Source organism: Cavia porcellus, unplaced genomic scaffold, assembly GCF_034190915.1.
Source record: "Cavia porcellus strain 051 isolate PalLab524CR breed Dunkin Hartley unplaced genomic scaffold, mCavPor4.1 scaffold_18, whole genome shotgun sequence".
NCBI classification, from domain to species: Eukaryota; Metazoa; Chordata; class Mammalia; order Rodentia; family Caviidae; genus Cavia; species Cavia porcellus.
This window is the reverse complement of record NW_026947501.1, coordinates 50,938,346-50,954,537: the sequence shown is the minus strand read 5'-3', so window position 1 is coordinate 50,954,537 and position 16,192 is coordinate 50,938,346. Positions and strand designations below refer to the sequence as shown.

At 45.1% G+C, this 16,192-nt stretch overlaps 1 protein-coding gene across 12 annotated transcripts in view; it reads right to left on the bottom strand.

Moving 5' to 3' along the window:
* Positions 1-16,192, bottom strand: part of Aff3 (ALF transcription elongation factor 3) — a 502,385-nt gene that overhangs the window by 379,452 nt on the left and 106,741 nt on the right. For 9 of the 12 annotated variants that reach the window (XM_063229843.1, XM_063229847.1, XM_063229844.1 and 6 more), the window contains 4 exons: positions 4,613-4,687; positions 2,287-2,407; positions 958-1,270; positions 467-852 (listed from right to left, as the gene is read on the bottom strand). In XM_063229843.1, coding sequence (XP_063085913.1) covers positions 467-852; positions 958-1,270; positions 2,287-2,407; positions 4,613-4,687 — 895 coding nt within the window. The remainder of the gene's footprint in view (positions 1-466; positions 853-957; positions 1,271-2,286; positions 2,408-4,612; positions 4,688-16,192) is intronic. The other 3 variants (XM_063229850.1, XM_063229849.1, XM_063229852.1) reach the window with 1 other exon arrangement.

The window sequence follows — 16,192 nt, the reverse complement described above, 5'->3', positions numbered from 1 at the left end:
CAGTTTTTAAAAAATGTTAAGATTTTGAGTTTCTGAATTCTTTTTTACACTCTACATGTTAAAAATTATAGCCTTAGAAATGCTTCTATTTCTAATACATCTATCTCAGTCAACACTAACTTGCTCACAAAAAATGTCTTCAACTATAGTGAAGAAAGCATTCCTTCCCTAACTGTAGCCTACACACACACACACACACACACACACACACACACACACACAGGCACACAACTCCACTTGTTAGTACTTTAAAAATTCCAATTATAGTGAATTTGAGACATTAAGAAACCATTATTTATGTCTGTTCATCTCATCAGGAATTGGTACAAATCCCGCCATGCAAACTCACCCATATCACCAGAAAAAAAAAAAAAAAAAAGATGCCCAGATGTCAAATTTTCCACCATCATCGAGCCCGTATGCGGCTTTTTCGGTTGCATGGAAGTGGTACTAGGAAAGGACTCACCTCGCCTTGCTTAGGGCCGCTGAACTTGGACAGCTTGGCCCTGGCCCTGGCTGACTCTGGCTTGCCAGCTGGGACTCCTCTGTAGGACGCGCAGTGCACTCCAGCTTCCGTGGAAGACTTCAGCTTGGGAGACTCATCAGGGGCTTGATCCTGGCCATCCATCGGCCGCACATAGGCAGTTGGTTTCTGCTGGAGCAGGCTGGGTTTTGAAGCCAGGGAGGGAGGAAAGTTCTGAACACAGTGTCCACCACTGCTGGGCTTCGTGGCCATCGCAGGTGGCCTTTCCTGGGTTGGAAGCCCCACCTCTACGCTGCACGTTTGTTTGGTCCGTGACTGCTGTCTGCCAACGCCTTCTCCAAGCAAGGTCCTGAGAGAGCCCTGTTGTGCTGAGTTGAAAGAAGAAGAGGCGAATGAGCGGCAGCCTAGGTTTTCACTCTGCTTCTCTTGGGTAAGCAGATTGTGCCATGCAAGCGCCCTACGCTCCTGCTTACCTGTTCTTTGCTGGCTGTCAGACGGCGGGTGCCCAGCCTTCTGCCAGCCCACAGTGCCTCTCTTACTCTGCTGCCCGGGGCCAGCGGCTGGTGTGGATGATGCAGTGCTACAGACAGATGGGGGCTGGGACTGGGCTCTTGAATCTGCAACAAAACGTTCATCGATCTTGTTCACAGGAGTCTGAGGAACCCCTGGTTTGGGGACGCCAACAAGATGACTCTGATTGGATCTATCGGTTAAAAAGTCTTTCATGTCATCATAATTGCCTAAAGTATTCTGGATCCGGTTGGAGAGCTCATCCCCCTTGTTAGTCTGGAGAAAGAAAAACACATCCATGCTATGGTTAGAGACAACAGAAACAGGGAACAGCAGACGGGTGCCTTCATGGGTCACACAGCCAGGCTAGCCACACTTAGAATGAGAGCTCAGAGATGAAATCAAAATCTTCATGGTCTCTGCAGACACCTGTCAGCTCTCCGCCTCACTCCGGAACTGGAAGCCTGTGAGGAGCGGTCTAAGGGTATATAAAAGGAGTCTACCCTTGATATCATATTGCAAATTATACCACCTGGAAGTCAGAAAACCAACTACCAAATTCACAATGTGGTCTAGATTAGGTCTTCCAGGACTGGATTTTCTTTTCTTTTTTCTTGCAGTTCCACTGGAGGATTTTTTGGTAAAACTTCAGAGTTGGTTCAGAACTGGTCTGCTTCCAATTTCCAAATAGGTAATTATTCTTGTCAGAAACCCAGAGTGACAGGAAGAGAAGTCAGGGTCAAAGTTAGAACATGGGGCTGAATGTGCAGATGCTCGCCAGTCTGAACTATGCCAGCCCCACGCTGCCAGCCCCACACAGCCTGCAGGAAGAGTGAAGTCTGGGAAAATATTCCACTGGGGGGGATTACTTATATGGTAAAAATGAGAAATGATCTTACAAATTCATTTTCAGTAGCCCTATTAAGTACCCTGATCCTCACATGATCCACACATGTCAAAACATGTAACCCAATTTCTTTTGAATCCTGTTTGTTTTCTACAAGCTGGGAAAAAAAGCAAATGGCACTGACTTTGAAATATCAGTGCAGACATGAAGTCTATGTTCCGGATAAAAGTCATAGCAAGTGGATCTTGATAGTAAAAGGAAGTTACAGTTGACTGAAGCAGGAGTCAGTAAAGGCACTGAAGCTAGACTCAAAGACCTGGGCATGGTGGCTGAAGAGGCAGAGGCTGCCTGGAGCTTGGTGGGTCAGCCCCTTCCCAGCCACACCCACCACTGGGGCAGGATGAGAGTCCCTGTGGGGTGGAGGTAAGCAACCGAAACTGTCTACCTTGTAGGGCTCGCTGAAGAGGGAGTAGCTGGAGTTGAACGTGCCACCATCCTGTTGAGTTTCTTGGTTTCTTCTTTCCCGTTCTTTCCTCCGTAACGCATTCCTATCTGGCTCATAGACACTGGATCAGGAGAAAGAAAAGAAAACAAACCCAAACATCACAGGGGGAAGCCCAGGGCACCGTTCACCTGCGTGCAGACATCTAGGTGATGGACAAACAGCAATAACAATGAGAACACAGCCTGACAGCAACCTCTGCTCAGAGGAAAATGTCCTTAGAACAGGCTTCCACGAATGTGAGGCTTCTCTGCTTGAGACAGGAAAGAAGAACCATGTAAACCACTTTGACAGGAGAAGACAGAGCAATCAGAAGGCAGACGGTAATTACAGTGATGTGTAAATAGGAATTATGAGCATACTTCCTCTGGTGACACAGCCTGGGAGTGTTATATGGGAATGCTGCTGTTTGGGAATTTCTTTTTTTTTTTTTTTTTTTTTTTTTTTTTTTGCACGGTTGTTTCTGTAGTGATTCTCTCATTAACTAGCTCCCTAAAGAGCTGTTACGACTCCATGGCCCAGTGGTTCCCACAGCGATGAGCCGTCTCCTGATCTCTGCTAATCAGTCAGCTCCTCAGACGAGTGAATCACTTCTCCCTCCTGATCCTTTTGACACGATGGCTCCTCCTAACTACACTTCCGGATGACTCGGAGAAGGGAGAGAATGGAAGCTGAATTATGCTGTGTCGTCCAGCAGTGTGGCCTCTTGGTTGAAGAAAATGAATATTCTCCCAAAATACAAGTATCAAGAAGCCACACCCCAGAAAACGGGAGGAATGACAGGAGAAATCAAGTTCCTCCTCGAATAAGGACAAAATAAAGGGGCCAGTGCAACTGGCGACCGCAAGGGACCTATTGTTTGGTGGAAGGAAAACTGCTGGTTTTCTCGAGCCCACTGGATTCACAGTGACACTCGAAGCAGTGTGGCACTACCAACCAGAAAAACTAAGGTGGCTCTCAGAGGCTGGCCCTGACCTCCCTCCCTGCAGAAGTGTTTAATGCTTATGGCCTCGCCCTCACTGTGTAGTGCTCTCACTGTGTAGTGCTCCCACTTGGCCCAGAGGACTGAGGCGGGGACCAGGACACCTACGACCACCTGGAGCTGTCCCCTCACCCAAAGCAGGTGACAGGAAGCTGCTCAATTTTTCTCCAGACCCCAGTGTCTGTTAAAATGCAGGGATGTCTTACAGTGCTGTCATGGGGTGTCCACACGAAGGCGATTTATAAAAAGAGTTTTGCAACTGCTTTAGTGCTTCCAAATCCCAGCGTCCTGCTATGAAGGTAGGGTGAATAATAAAGGGGTCTGTGCATGCCAAAGAATTTAGGAAAACAAAATTTTTAAAGCTACATAGCTATCTGTAGGAAAAGAGAGTATTTGTGTTATGTAGTTGCATGCAAATAACACAACTGTAAAATGAGTACTGCTTGTCCTAGCTCTGCCTGTGTGGCCAGCACACATAGTTTAAATTCTTGGTCTGCGGAGTGATGCAAAACATGCTTCTGGCAAGGCTGCTCTGGCCCCTAAGGCATTTAATTTAAATTTAAAATTAGGGAATGTTAAAATATCCAGAACAGGGAGACTATTAGCATTTTAATTCATCTTTAGTGCATTACTCAAAGTTATTAGGTTTGAGACTCCAACCACTGTCCTTCAGGTAAGGGAGGCTGTAGGCTCTGGAATCTTCTACTGACCCAGAGGTTCACAGCTCCAATATCACAGTCAGTTTCTGGGGAGGCTGTGGTGACAGTGACTGTGGAGGCCTTAGGTTGAACTGATACTGTCATCCCCAGAACCAAGCTTCAGGGTATGAGAGGAGGATGCAGATGCCCTGCCCTGCTAGTGGACATCTATCAGATGAAAGCCCAGTCTTCAGGAATATTCCATGGATTGCAGACAGAGACAGCTCTGAGGACACATGATTGGTGCCACGGATGAGAGAGAAGAGGGCTTTAACCAATAGGAGAATTCTGGTTCTATTATGAACTTGTAGATTTTAGTGCAACATTAGGATTTGCACTAAAATATTAATAATAATCTCAATAATGATAAAAGGTTTGAATTGCATATCAGAACTCTCCTCTTGTCTCCACCCAGGATGTGGAACTTCACAGAGACCTCTGTAAACATGCTAGCCACCCACATCAGGTCATGCCAACCAAACACACAGGACAGGTGATTCATGATGTGGCTTTATGTAAGATGACACAGGCAGGTGGTCATTTAGGGTGAAGCTGGGCTCCTGAGACAGCCCCATGCTCAAAATACTACCTCCTGCATCTGCTGGCTGATGGCTGAAACTCAACAACTAGGGAATCATTCCTCTGGTTTAAGATGTCTTCACCCCTGTAAGAAATGTAAACACCACAAGAAGAGAAAACACTTTAAACCTGACCAGCCTTCATTCTGTATCTCAGTGTGAGGGCATTTTTCAGCATTTTTCCCAAAGGCCAAAGGGGAAAGACACAAGGATATCAGTGTCCAAAGACAGTCCCAATGTGGGGTGTGATAGAAAAGGCAAAGCCAAGGGAGAATGTGGAAAAGGAATTACACTCTCTACTTTTTCTGCTACACGGCATGGATGTTTAAGGCAAAGGCCACAGGATAAATGCCTGTGAATTCAGAATGAATTCAGAATGCCTGTGCAGAATGAATTCAGCACAACTCAGGATCATACATTCCCAGAGTCTGGGAGGAAAGAATAAGTCGTAATCTGCAAAAGCTGGAGACGTGGGGAAGCTGCTCCTCTCTAACTCATCTGCCCTGCTTCCAAGGCTGCAAGTTTGAGGGCGCAGCTCGCTCCGAGTGGCTGTGAGCCTGGAGCTCCTCACCCCAGGCAGGGATGGACCATCCCTGCATGATCTCCTAACGGAAACACAGCGCCATCCTCACAGGGGTCCGCCACAGAGCTTGTGCTGTGCCTTCCTGTGATGGGGTACACAGTCAGTCAGGTGTGCCTGATCTTACCATCCCCACTTCTTCAAAGGACATAAGGAAACGTAAAAGCGAGCCCAGCCTGCTCCCACATCTCCCTGGTGTCTCTCCCCGTTCCCTGGTCCCTCATCCTCACAGGCAGCTCTTGTAAGCTCCACTGAGCTTCAGCCCTTCCTGAAGGTGCCCAGCCCACTCCTTCTCCTCCAGCACCACAACCCACGCAGGTTATTTCAGACCAAGAGAGTTAAAAAGTCACCTGCTGCAAGAAATGCCATGGTACAAGGAAGTCAGGATGCCCCCCCCACTCCACCCTGAGCTCGCACCTTCCCACCAACACTAAATGTTCTGAGTCATAAAGACAGTGGCTGCTCAGAGAGCCCACAACACCCCTAATTACAAGTGAAACACGTGCAAGTGCTCGCAAGCCCACCGAGCACCTTTCTCTTCATCTCCTGCCATGAAAGCTTGGCCTGCTTGGTTCCTCTGCTCCCCAGGCATCACAAAGACCACAGCGTCTACTTTGGAAGTGAAGAGCTCCTTTCGCCCCACTTGCTGAAAGCCAGGTCAGATTCCCTGGGGAGGCTGACTTAAGTTTTAAGGAATCCGATTCCTGGCAGGCCAGTGTACACATTGAACTCAGTGAGACCCTGTGTTACCAGCGAATGGTAAAAATCTGTATCCCTGTGAAGTTATTCCTTCTTTCCATAAAAATTACAGGAACCCCCCCACCAAATGTCTATCACTGAATGTATTTATTTATTTGGCATAAAAGTGGAGGAGTCAACTGCCATGATATGATTTATTACTTATTGCAGATGCAGAACATTCCTAGAAAAGAAGCTTTTTAAGTCATCTCTTTTAAAAGGCTTATTTTTAGATTCTTTAAAAAACACTAAATGAAGAATGTAGTGAAAACATTTATGATTATTTTACCTTTTTTATTTCTTTGTGAAACTAGGAATTTGTTTTTAATCTACAAATAGATTCCCTGGAAGACTCAAACCAAAGCCAATTGTGGTGACTGAGAAAGAAGTGATGTCTACACATAAAATTATCTTTTCCAAAATTAATCCATTTGTAATTCTATAGTAGCAGCATGAAACTAAATAATAATAACAACAATAATATGAGTTCAACAGCTTTTCCCTTCTAAGGAGCCCAAAACATTTTATTTGTATGCCCATTCATTATCCTTATGATGTCTCTTCGAGAAAGATGGGAATGGTCTTATTACTAGGTTAACTTTTTAATTTAAAGCTCAAGGAACTAGCTCAGAGGCATGGCACCTGCCTGGCAAGCTTGAAGCCCTGAGTTCAATTCCCAGTACAATAAATAAATAAATAATGTAAAATAAATCTCCAGGAACTTAAGATTTTGATCGCCAAACTGCTGTCATGAAGAGGACATTGTATAGAAGGAATGGTGATATCCAAAATACTGTATTCACCAGTACCTCGAGGAGAAAAGCTACCCAAGAGCTGTAACCTAGACCTGTGACACAGGATGGATGAGCAAATAGAAAAATGACAGATTCTAAAGCAGGCCAGCTAGCGCAGTGGGCATTCCCATTCTCATCAAACCTGGTCATTCACCAGCCTGCTCCTGTCTCTCGGAGCCAGCTCAGCCCCTCCCCAGCTGTGCCCCAGTGACCCATTGTCCAGCTGGCCAGGGGGCACTGTCACACAGCAGAAGGCATGTGGTGAAGAGCATGCCAGTCAGCAGGCACCCAGCAAGGAAGAAGCCAGAAGGTTCAGGGAGGCCAGGCATGCTCTTTTATAAAGCTCACTCTCAGCCACTAACCAGAGTCCTGACGACTATCTTAATCCCTGTCTAAAGTAGAGTCCCCAAAGGCCCGGTCACCTTCCACTAGGCCCCACCCCTTCAAGGTTCTTGCACCTCAACACCTTATGTGGGGACCAAGCTTCCAGTACATGACTTCCTGGAGAAACACTGAAACCGTATTAAGACCACAGCAGGGTCTAAATAACAGGCAAATTTAAGGACATAAGAATGATGGACCTCTCTTCTACCTTTCAGACAAAGTTACCACTTTATCCATGCTTAAAAATCAGTATCTTTTTCAAATAGCAAAAATATGAGGTAAGAGCATTTTGCCCGAAAGCATTTCCTGAACCCCAGCACATCATTTACTGGGGAGATAATGAGGGCTGTGACTGACCTGTCCCACTGCTGCAAAACGAATCTAGAGGGGAGAAGTAGAGGAGAAGGGAGATGTGGGGTGTTGGCAGCAGACATGCTGGGCGTCATGTTTTCAGGAGAAAACAGGGCATAAGGGGCCTCCAACAGATCAGTCTTGAGCTGAGTCCTAAAAAGGGGCAGACGGAGGAGGGGAGAGAAGAAGAAGAATTAAAAGGTTCCATATACTTGGATTACATTAAGTGGCCTTTGACAGTCTGCAAAGGAGATGACTTCTGCCCTCTCCGCATCACATTCTCTAACAAGCCGGAATCTATAACTCATGTTCAAGAGCTTGGTTTGTCCACTGCTAGTCCATCATAACTACATCCCTCTAAACAGGTTCACCTGAACTCTTCCTCAGCGCACACTTGGTTTGGAGTCAAGGAGTGAAGGGCAGATGCGAAGGAAAACACAGAGAAACTTTCTCCCCTTCTGCACAGTTTGCATCGGGTGGGCCCTGACGAGCCAGCTACAGAGGAGGCATCTCTTCAAATACTTAAGTCCTGGGACAGCAATAAACACAGCCTTGGGGGATGGTCTGCCACAGGAAGAAGGGCAAACAGGAAGAAGGAAAGGCGAGGGCGGAGGGGAGATGACTGTTTCCCAGGAACCCTCCTACTCCCTCATCAGCAACTGCATATATTACAGAAATGTAACCAAACACTCCAAAATTATAACAATTGTTTTAAATTTAATGAGTCAAGCTAATTAGCATCTCTTGTTATTTATAAAGCAAATGACAAACGATCAGTAATCCTTTCTTGGAGAAAAGCAAGGCGGTACAATTGTGCTTGCACATCCCTTCCCCCAGAGGCAGGGCTGGTGGACAGGAAGGCAGGAAGGAAATGGGGAGATGAGAGGGTGGCAGAAATGATTCAGGCAAGGAAGGTGAGGTCAAAGGAAGGGCTTGGCCAAAGGGCAAGGATCGCCCAGGTGTGACCCCTTCAGCAGGTGTGGTGCTGGAGGTGGGGATGGCGCTGATGGTGCTGATGATGATGGCAGTAATGGTGGTGGTGACGATGGTGGTGGTGGTGGCTGTGCTCATGGTGGTTTTGATGGTGGCAGCAGTGCATAAAGACTTCTGAAGAGTCAGTGATTCACATAGCAAATGACTGAGTGCTGAGAATGTTACCATGCCCCTGTCTAGTGTATACTTGGCTCTTGGATTCTTCTTTTCATGCCAAGTAATTTCAGCCCCATGTAAGTTCATTCTGTATGTCCTAGTCCCTGCACCATTGCTCACTGCATCACCTGCCCTGTGGCTTTGTCTTACTATGTATTCTCGAAAAAGCTTAGCCCAAAGTTTTGTTTATTTGTTTATGACTACGAATGATATCTCAACTTTAAGCCAATTTCAAAAGTACACTCTAGAAGCACTGGTAGACCTCTGTTTTAGGCTTGTCAACCCATTGGTCCAGAAATGGGATTAGATTGAGGATGTTGGGTGTCATAATCACTTGTGTACCACCCCTTTTGGGAAACAGACATCAAAGGAAATCACAAAACAGCACACACGCATAGGTACATTAAGCGCAGGTACTCCAAATGAAACTTACAGTAATCGAGGCCCTCTTTCCAGAGCTGTCCAACCCATGTAAAACTTTGCTAATACCAACAGCTACTCCACAGTGGGTTCTTCCATTTCATAATCTTGAAAAGCCCAAGGGACATTATCTCCATTTACCAATGAAGCAACAAGAGGCTCCAAGGTTAACTAAAGCGTCCAAATCCCGCAGCCAGCAAGCGACATCCTTCCCTGGAAGCCAGGCTGTCTGGCACCAGACAGAATTCTCAGACTCTGCTGGACTGCCTCCCTGGGGAACAGCCCCCTGACAAGCTCTGACAAATGGCATCCCCATCCTTTGCTAGTGAATGCCTGGCAAAGGGGTATTAATTCTCAGATCATGACTCTTTCCATTCATTCCTTTAAGATCTGCTCAGCCTCCATGGTTGATATACACTAACTTTAAGAATTTTTCTAAAAACCAATAAAATAAGACTGGGGTTCCCATTTCCCATGAGACAGGGCCAGAAACTAAGTAATATTCAACCCTTGAATTTTTTCGAACATGTTTCAGAAGCTACCAGGTAAATCGATTCCCCATCTTTATCCATTCTTAATAGTGGAATCCTATATTCTGTATTCCTGGAAAGCGACATTTTATTTTATAAAATGTCATCAGAACAATGTGAACACATCACAGCTGCAGGCCAGCATACCGGACACTTATCAGTTTTTACTGACCATTTTCTGGGTCCCAGCACCATGGAGATGAAGGCTGCTTCAAAGAGCTCATAAATATACTCCAGGAGGTAGATAGAGAGAGGAGACGGATAAATGACAGCTTTGTATTTTCAAGGGTTAAATGTTTTTCCTGAGGGGGTCCCAAGTCTTGGTGCATGAGAATATGCATCAGGCTCTAATGGAATTGTTGCATGATGGATAAACCACCAGGCTGTATGACAGGCAGCTTTCAAAGAGCCTCCCCTACCGCATAAACAGCTGAAGTTAATTCGAATTTCTTAACAGGACCTCTTTCCTTTACAATATAAAAGTGCCTTGGGATGAAGCAATTACTCTGATTTACCATCTTCGCCTCGGTAGCATATAAAGATGCAGCACGGCCTCACAAAAGCAGTAACTTAGCCAAATGAGACCCACTTGCAAAGTCCCTACTATGCTGTTTCCAAAAGTTCGCTTCCCGGCAGCAGCACAGAGCACCCATCAATCACAGGTACCCACTGATGAGAAGGATGCTTCCTTCCAGGGATTTTCGCATGAGAGCCAATAAATTACTTTTTCTTCCACCAAATGCTGAGTTAAATTTCAGTCTCACTTTACAGCATCCGTTTCTAAACTTCAGCTCCTAGGCATTTTAAAAGCCTACAGGATGAGTCCCAGGAAGGTAGAGCAAGCTTGGGTTTTAACCACAGCGCTTTTTTTTTTTTTTAACCACAATGCTTTTCTGTATGCACCCTGCTGCAGTCGCTCGGAGTCATGGGTGGGTGCTTGCTTGGGCAAGAGGTTAGCAGTGTGACGGAGCCCTTGGCTCTAACTTCCTGACACAAGGTCAGGCTCCTGGATGCAGAAGGCCCAGGTATCTGAGCATTGAACACTGAAGAATGATACGCCCTGTTCTGACCCCAGCTCTTCAGCTTCCTTCCCTCCCACAGCCCCTCAGAGAGGCTAACTAGTTCAAACGGGATTCTCGGAAAGGATTAAGAGTCAGCCTGGTCTACTGCTTCGGGCTGAATTCAGGCAATTCACCTGGGAAGTGCGACACTCACTGTGGGCCAGAATGAAAACAAACAGTGGACTTTACAGAAAGGTAGAATTACAAGGACATGCATAGTCCCCAGGCCTTCTGAGAGCCAACAGGCCAACCAGCAAGGTCTTCCACAGAAACACACAGGCAGAAGTCACCACACTCAACTCCTTCGACCACCTAAGAGGGAAGCGTACCCTGCTCAGCGATGAAAACAGCCCCACTTGAGTACAGGCTGGAATCTCAGGGACTCTGCAGTGTCCTGGTCTCCCCAGTTCCTACCTTCCCTCCACGCCTGCCCCTTGGCCTCCCGCTCACCTGGGCTCCTGCCCACCCCTTCTATAAATGCCACTTTCTCTGCTTTGCTCACCAATTTAGGCTCTGCTGGCTTTGGGGGAAGGGGGAAAAAAAAAGCAAAGCAAAGTGGTGTGAAGTCCCCATCCTTGGTCAGCTCTTCTGGCTCATCCTCTTGTGTGCTCCTTTCCTGTCCTCTCCTCACCAGCCACCCTTTTCCACAGGGTGGTCTCCCCTCACTCCCTCTCTCCAGCACCTGGCTTTCCTAACCCAGGGATCTGCATTTCCAGCAGTTCACAGCAAGGCTGTGGCTTTGTGGCACACACTTAGACACCTCACTCCACCACCTCCCAGGTGCACACCACTTTTGAGGGGTGGCGAGCTAAACCCTGGGCTTGTAGATGCTATGTGTCTTCCCCCATGCCACTCAGGGCTCCATGTCCTGGAATGGTCTTCCCGGGCGACATCACTCACTCTCTTCACCTATAGGGGCGCCCTCAAGTGGGTGCTGTACAAGGCTCAGAGACTCACCCAGATCTCCAATCTCTCTTCTCAACTCCAGACCCACTAAGCCATCCATATGTGTGGCCTTGGTGAGTCAGGGTCCCCAGACACCCACCCTGCTTGCGACATTTAGCTTACCACCCCCTAGCCAGCCTACACCTGTCTGCTGCCTATGTCTGTGAATGGCACCGTTATCTCCTCTTTCGTGCTGCTGTCCCATCCATGATGGATCCTCCAGCCCTGTCCATTCGACTCCATGAACAGGCACACATTTGTGCAATGCCCTCCTTCTTCAGCCTAGTGCTAGTGGCCCTGTTCAGGCCCTATTCAGGGCCTCCTAGCTGTTCTTCCTATCCCAGTCCAACTACTCCCAAACATCTATGCTGGGTACGACTTCAGTATTGCCCCCAAAGTCCACATGTTAAAGCTGGAAGTCCTCAGAGTGGTGCTACTGGCAGGCAGTGGAATCTTTGTGGGCAGAAGATCCCTGGGTCCCTAGGGACAGTGGGACCCTGCCTGCCCATGTCACCTCTCCCTGTTCTAGTTGAGCATCTTGCCCCTACCATGAGGCAGCTGCCATGAGGTGCAGCCTACTGGAAGCCAAATTGATAGGAGCTGCATAATCTCAGAATGGACCCTCAACTATCAAGCTCTATAAACCTGTTGCAGTAACACAGAGCTGACCAGGAAAACAGAGCCACAGTGTCTGTTTGGTGGGAGAGTACTGGGGATTGAACCCAGGATCTTCATGTGAGCTATATCTCCAGCCCTTCATTTTTATTTTGAGATGGGATCTCACTGAACTCCCCAGGCTGGGGCTGAATGTGTTATCTTCCTGCTGGAATGTGTGTCACCACACCGGCTGCCACAGTGCTTCTTAAGCAGCAGTTTGATCCTGTCACTGCCCTGTCCACAGACTCAGTCCAAGTCTGGGAGCCACAGTCCTGCAGGCCCCAGCCCTGGACAACAGTCCAAAGTCAGCCTCAACCCCAATCTCTATCCATGCCTTCTCTCGGAGCCCCGAGCACCTCTGCTCCCTGCCCGTCCTCCTCCTCCTGGTCTTGCGGGATCCAGCATCCCCAGATGCACCTAAACGTACCCCAGGGTCCTTCCCCCGTTCCCCATAGAACCCTACACTCTCCCCCATATCACACTTCTGACGCTAATTTTCTGAATCCTCCATTAAACTCCTAGTCTCATAAGAAGGGCTATGTCTACTTTCTCAAACACCACATCTTCTGCCCCTAGAGGGTAACTGGCACCCGGTGGGCAATGAAGAAAATCACTTTTGAAAGCTGTAAAAATGCACAATAAAAGAATGCTTCCCTTTTTCTCCTCGCTTTTCAATATTCTGCCCATAAGCATATCGCAATTGGAACAAACAACTGAAATCCATTCAGATCATGGGTCCTAAAATTTGCTTTATGGTTTTTGAATTTAACGATCATGGGAATCATAAGAGTAATATCGAACAATTTTCTGGTACTGGAGAGCTTGTAAGGAAAGTTTACACTCACTATCTTATTTATCCCACTTATATCTTATAGCCCTTATTTCGGCAAAACACACAATTAAAATAAAAGACCATATAAACATAAGAGTGAAATAAGATCGATGTGCTATAAACATTATTATGCTCATTTTACAGATAAAGGCTTTTCATCAATTAAAAAAAAGGCAAAGCTGAGAAAATTTAACAATTTGCCCAAAGCAATCATGGTAGAATCAGGTTTCCATGTTTCATGGAAATTGTGAATATTAAAAAAAATTTGAGTTTGAAAATATTATGCCTTTTAATTCCATGAGTATGTATGTGATGCTTCTCACATGCAAGGTGCAAGCTGGACATGAAAACGGCCCGTGACCGTAGCCCCCTCACTTAGCCCAAGCATGTTCCTCCAGCTTCCGCCCATGCAAACCCTGCAGTCAATTAAGCTTGACTTCGAGGAAGACATTAAGAATTATAAATTATTTGCACTCTCCAGTCCTATAATTCATTCTGTGCTGGTGACACTAAAGATGATTAATTCTAAATATCCATACAGTGCAGTGTCAGAAAACCAACGGGTCTTCCTAAAGCGGATGGATCACTCCCGAGTCCCCAGTTTCAGTGAGATCTGTCATCTATCATAAAAATACACATTTGGTTCTGGAACATAAGGAGTAGTATAACACATATGATAGAGCGGCCTCCGCATGCTGATAATCATCGCAACTCTTTAAGGAATGTTGAAAGGGGGCGTGCAGTCTGCTCTGACGTGTTTGCTTCGTGTGACCTCCAAATATCTACCCCATCCTGCCCTCTCCTTCTTGTTTTCTTTTTGTTTCATGCACACCCATCCATGCCCATGCACTCATGCACAGCAGAATAAGTCTAACATCACAGGTCGTAAAACAAACCACTCTGTGATTATTAAGCTAAATTGGGTAATGTGAAAAAAGCCTAGAAGAAAGGCTCCTCTTCAAAATGCTGAGCACAAAGCAAAAGAGATCATTTAGGAGACAGCGTGCATTTAGCAGCACAGGACACCTGGAAAGGAAGCCGTCTCACACCTCACTTCCGGCCTCCACGCTGATCTCTGCCAATTGGATGTTGCTGAGGCCTCTGTTGAGACAGCAGCAAGATTCTATTCTGTGTTCCACCATCTTTTTTTTTCTTTTGTACAATTACAATTACACATTTTGGGTTTTATTACTCCCATAGTTCTTATTACTTTTTTTTGAAGACAGTAAAACCAAATGTGCCATAACAGAACAGAGTCAGTCAAATCAAAAGGATGGGCATAATAGATAATGTAAAAACAAAATACCAGGTGATCAACAATGGTTACCATACTGCCTCTTGCTATCTTAAAAAGAATTGCCTATATCATCAGTTATAATAAAATGGAACAAAACAGTAAAGAATAAAACCAAAACATTGGAGACATTACAGGACTTTAAAAGAAGATAATAGTCAACAGGAATGGGCGTCATAATGAATCTTGTTGTCTTCACAGTTTTGCCTATACTTTCGAACTTGGTACTATCAAGCAAAACAGAATAGAGAAAAATCAGTCAAAACAAGATGGTGAGAGCAATACAGGATTTCAAATCAAGTTAATAGGAAATCAAAGTGGGTTACTATAATGTATCCTGCTTTTTTTATTTTCCCCCTAGTTAAAAAGACAAAAATAAAAAAGTAAATAATTTTTAAAAAAAGGAGATTGAGATAAAAGAGGGCATAACAACAAACCAGCACAGGTCAAAGCATAACCATTTAAGCAAAATAGTGTTTCACCACAAGATATCCTGACACAAAAGTAGTTACCATAGTGTCTCTTTCCTTGAAATCTTTGAGTATAATTTCGTATACTGTAGCACCAAATATATCAAGACAATGTAAAACCATTCAAGAGAATGACAGTATTACAGGAGATTTAGAACCAACTATCAGAAAATGAACAATGGTTTCTGTATAATCTCCTTGTCTATAAAAGTTTTTACTTATATTATCACATATAATAAAATCCAATAAGATACAACCTGTTAAGACCGATGGAGACAGAAGAACAAAAACTTGATGGGACTTCAAAGCAAGATGATACTAAATCAGCACTAGCTATTATGATGTCTGTTTTCTCCAAAATAGCTGTTCCTACCATCCAATCTTCTCTGCCTCATTTCTGTTGAGCTCTTTTTCTGTCATTTGTTGTCAGTTTGTCTTCTTCATTTTGCTTTCTGCTCCATTCATTGTGGCCTCTCTCCCACTGTTTCTGAAGTCTTGGTATTTTCCTTTTTTAGAATATCCTGCAGTATTCTCTGTAGAGTTGAATTGGTGGTGGCAAATTCCCCTAGTTCCTCTTTATTCTGGAAGCACGTTGTTTTTCCATCAATTTCTAGGGACAATTGTGCAGGATATATCAATCTTGGCTGGAGGTTATTATCTTTCAAACTTGAATTATTTCCCCCCACGCTCTTCATGATTTGATGGTTTGTGCCGAGAAGTCTGCTGTAATTCTGATAGGTGTTACCTTGTATCTGTTTCTTGTGATCTGTTTCTTGTCTCTGACGGCTTTTACTATTCTGTTCTTATATTGGATTTCTGGAATTTTGATTATTATATGCCTGGGTGTAGCTCTGTTTGGGTTGTAGGTAGCTGGGATCCTGTATGCCTCATACATCTGAGTATCTTTACCTTTTCCTAAACTAGGGAAATTCTCTTGGATTATTTCTGTGAATAGCTTTTGTAGTCCATTTGTTTGTGTCCCTACTTCTTCTTTTATGTTCTTAATTCTTAAGTTATAGATCCTCTTATCATCTTCTAGCCTTTGTATTATTGCTGTTTGTTTTCTTGTTATTTTTAAGAAGTTTTTCATTTCCTGCTCCCATATTACAAATCTGCCCTCCAATTCAGATAATCTATTCTTAGTTTCTTTCAAGCTGTTATGCCAGCTTTTGATAGAGTCTTTAGTTTCCTGGTAATCTCTTTGAACCTGCTTCACATATTCTATGTTTTCACTATTTTCTCCATCAAACAATTCTCCCCTTTTTTTCTGTTCTTCCATTCCACCATCTGTTTTTTTCTTGGGCAGTGCTTAGCATTTCTCTAACTATTCTACTTATAATCTTGCTTCAGGTCATTAATAACTTCATTCCTGAACTCCTCTATGAG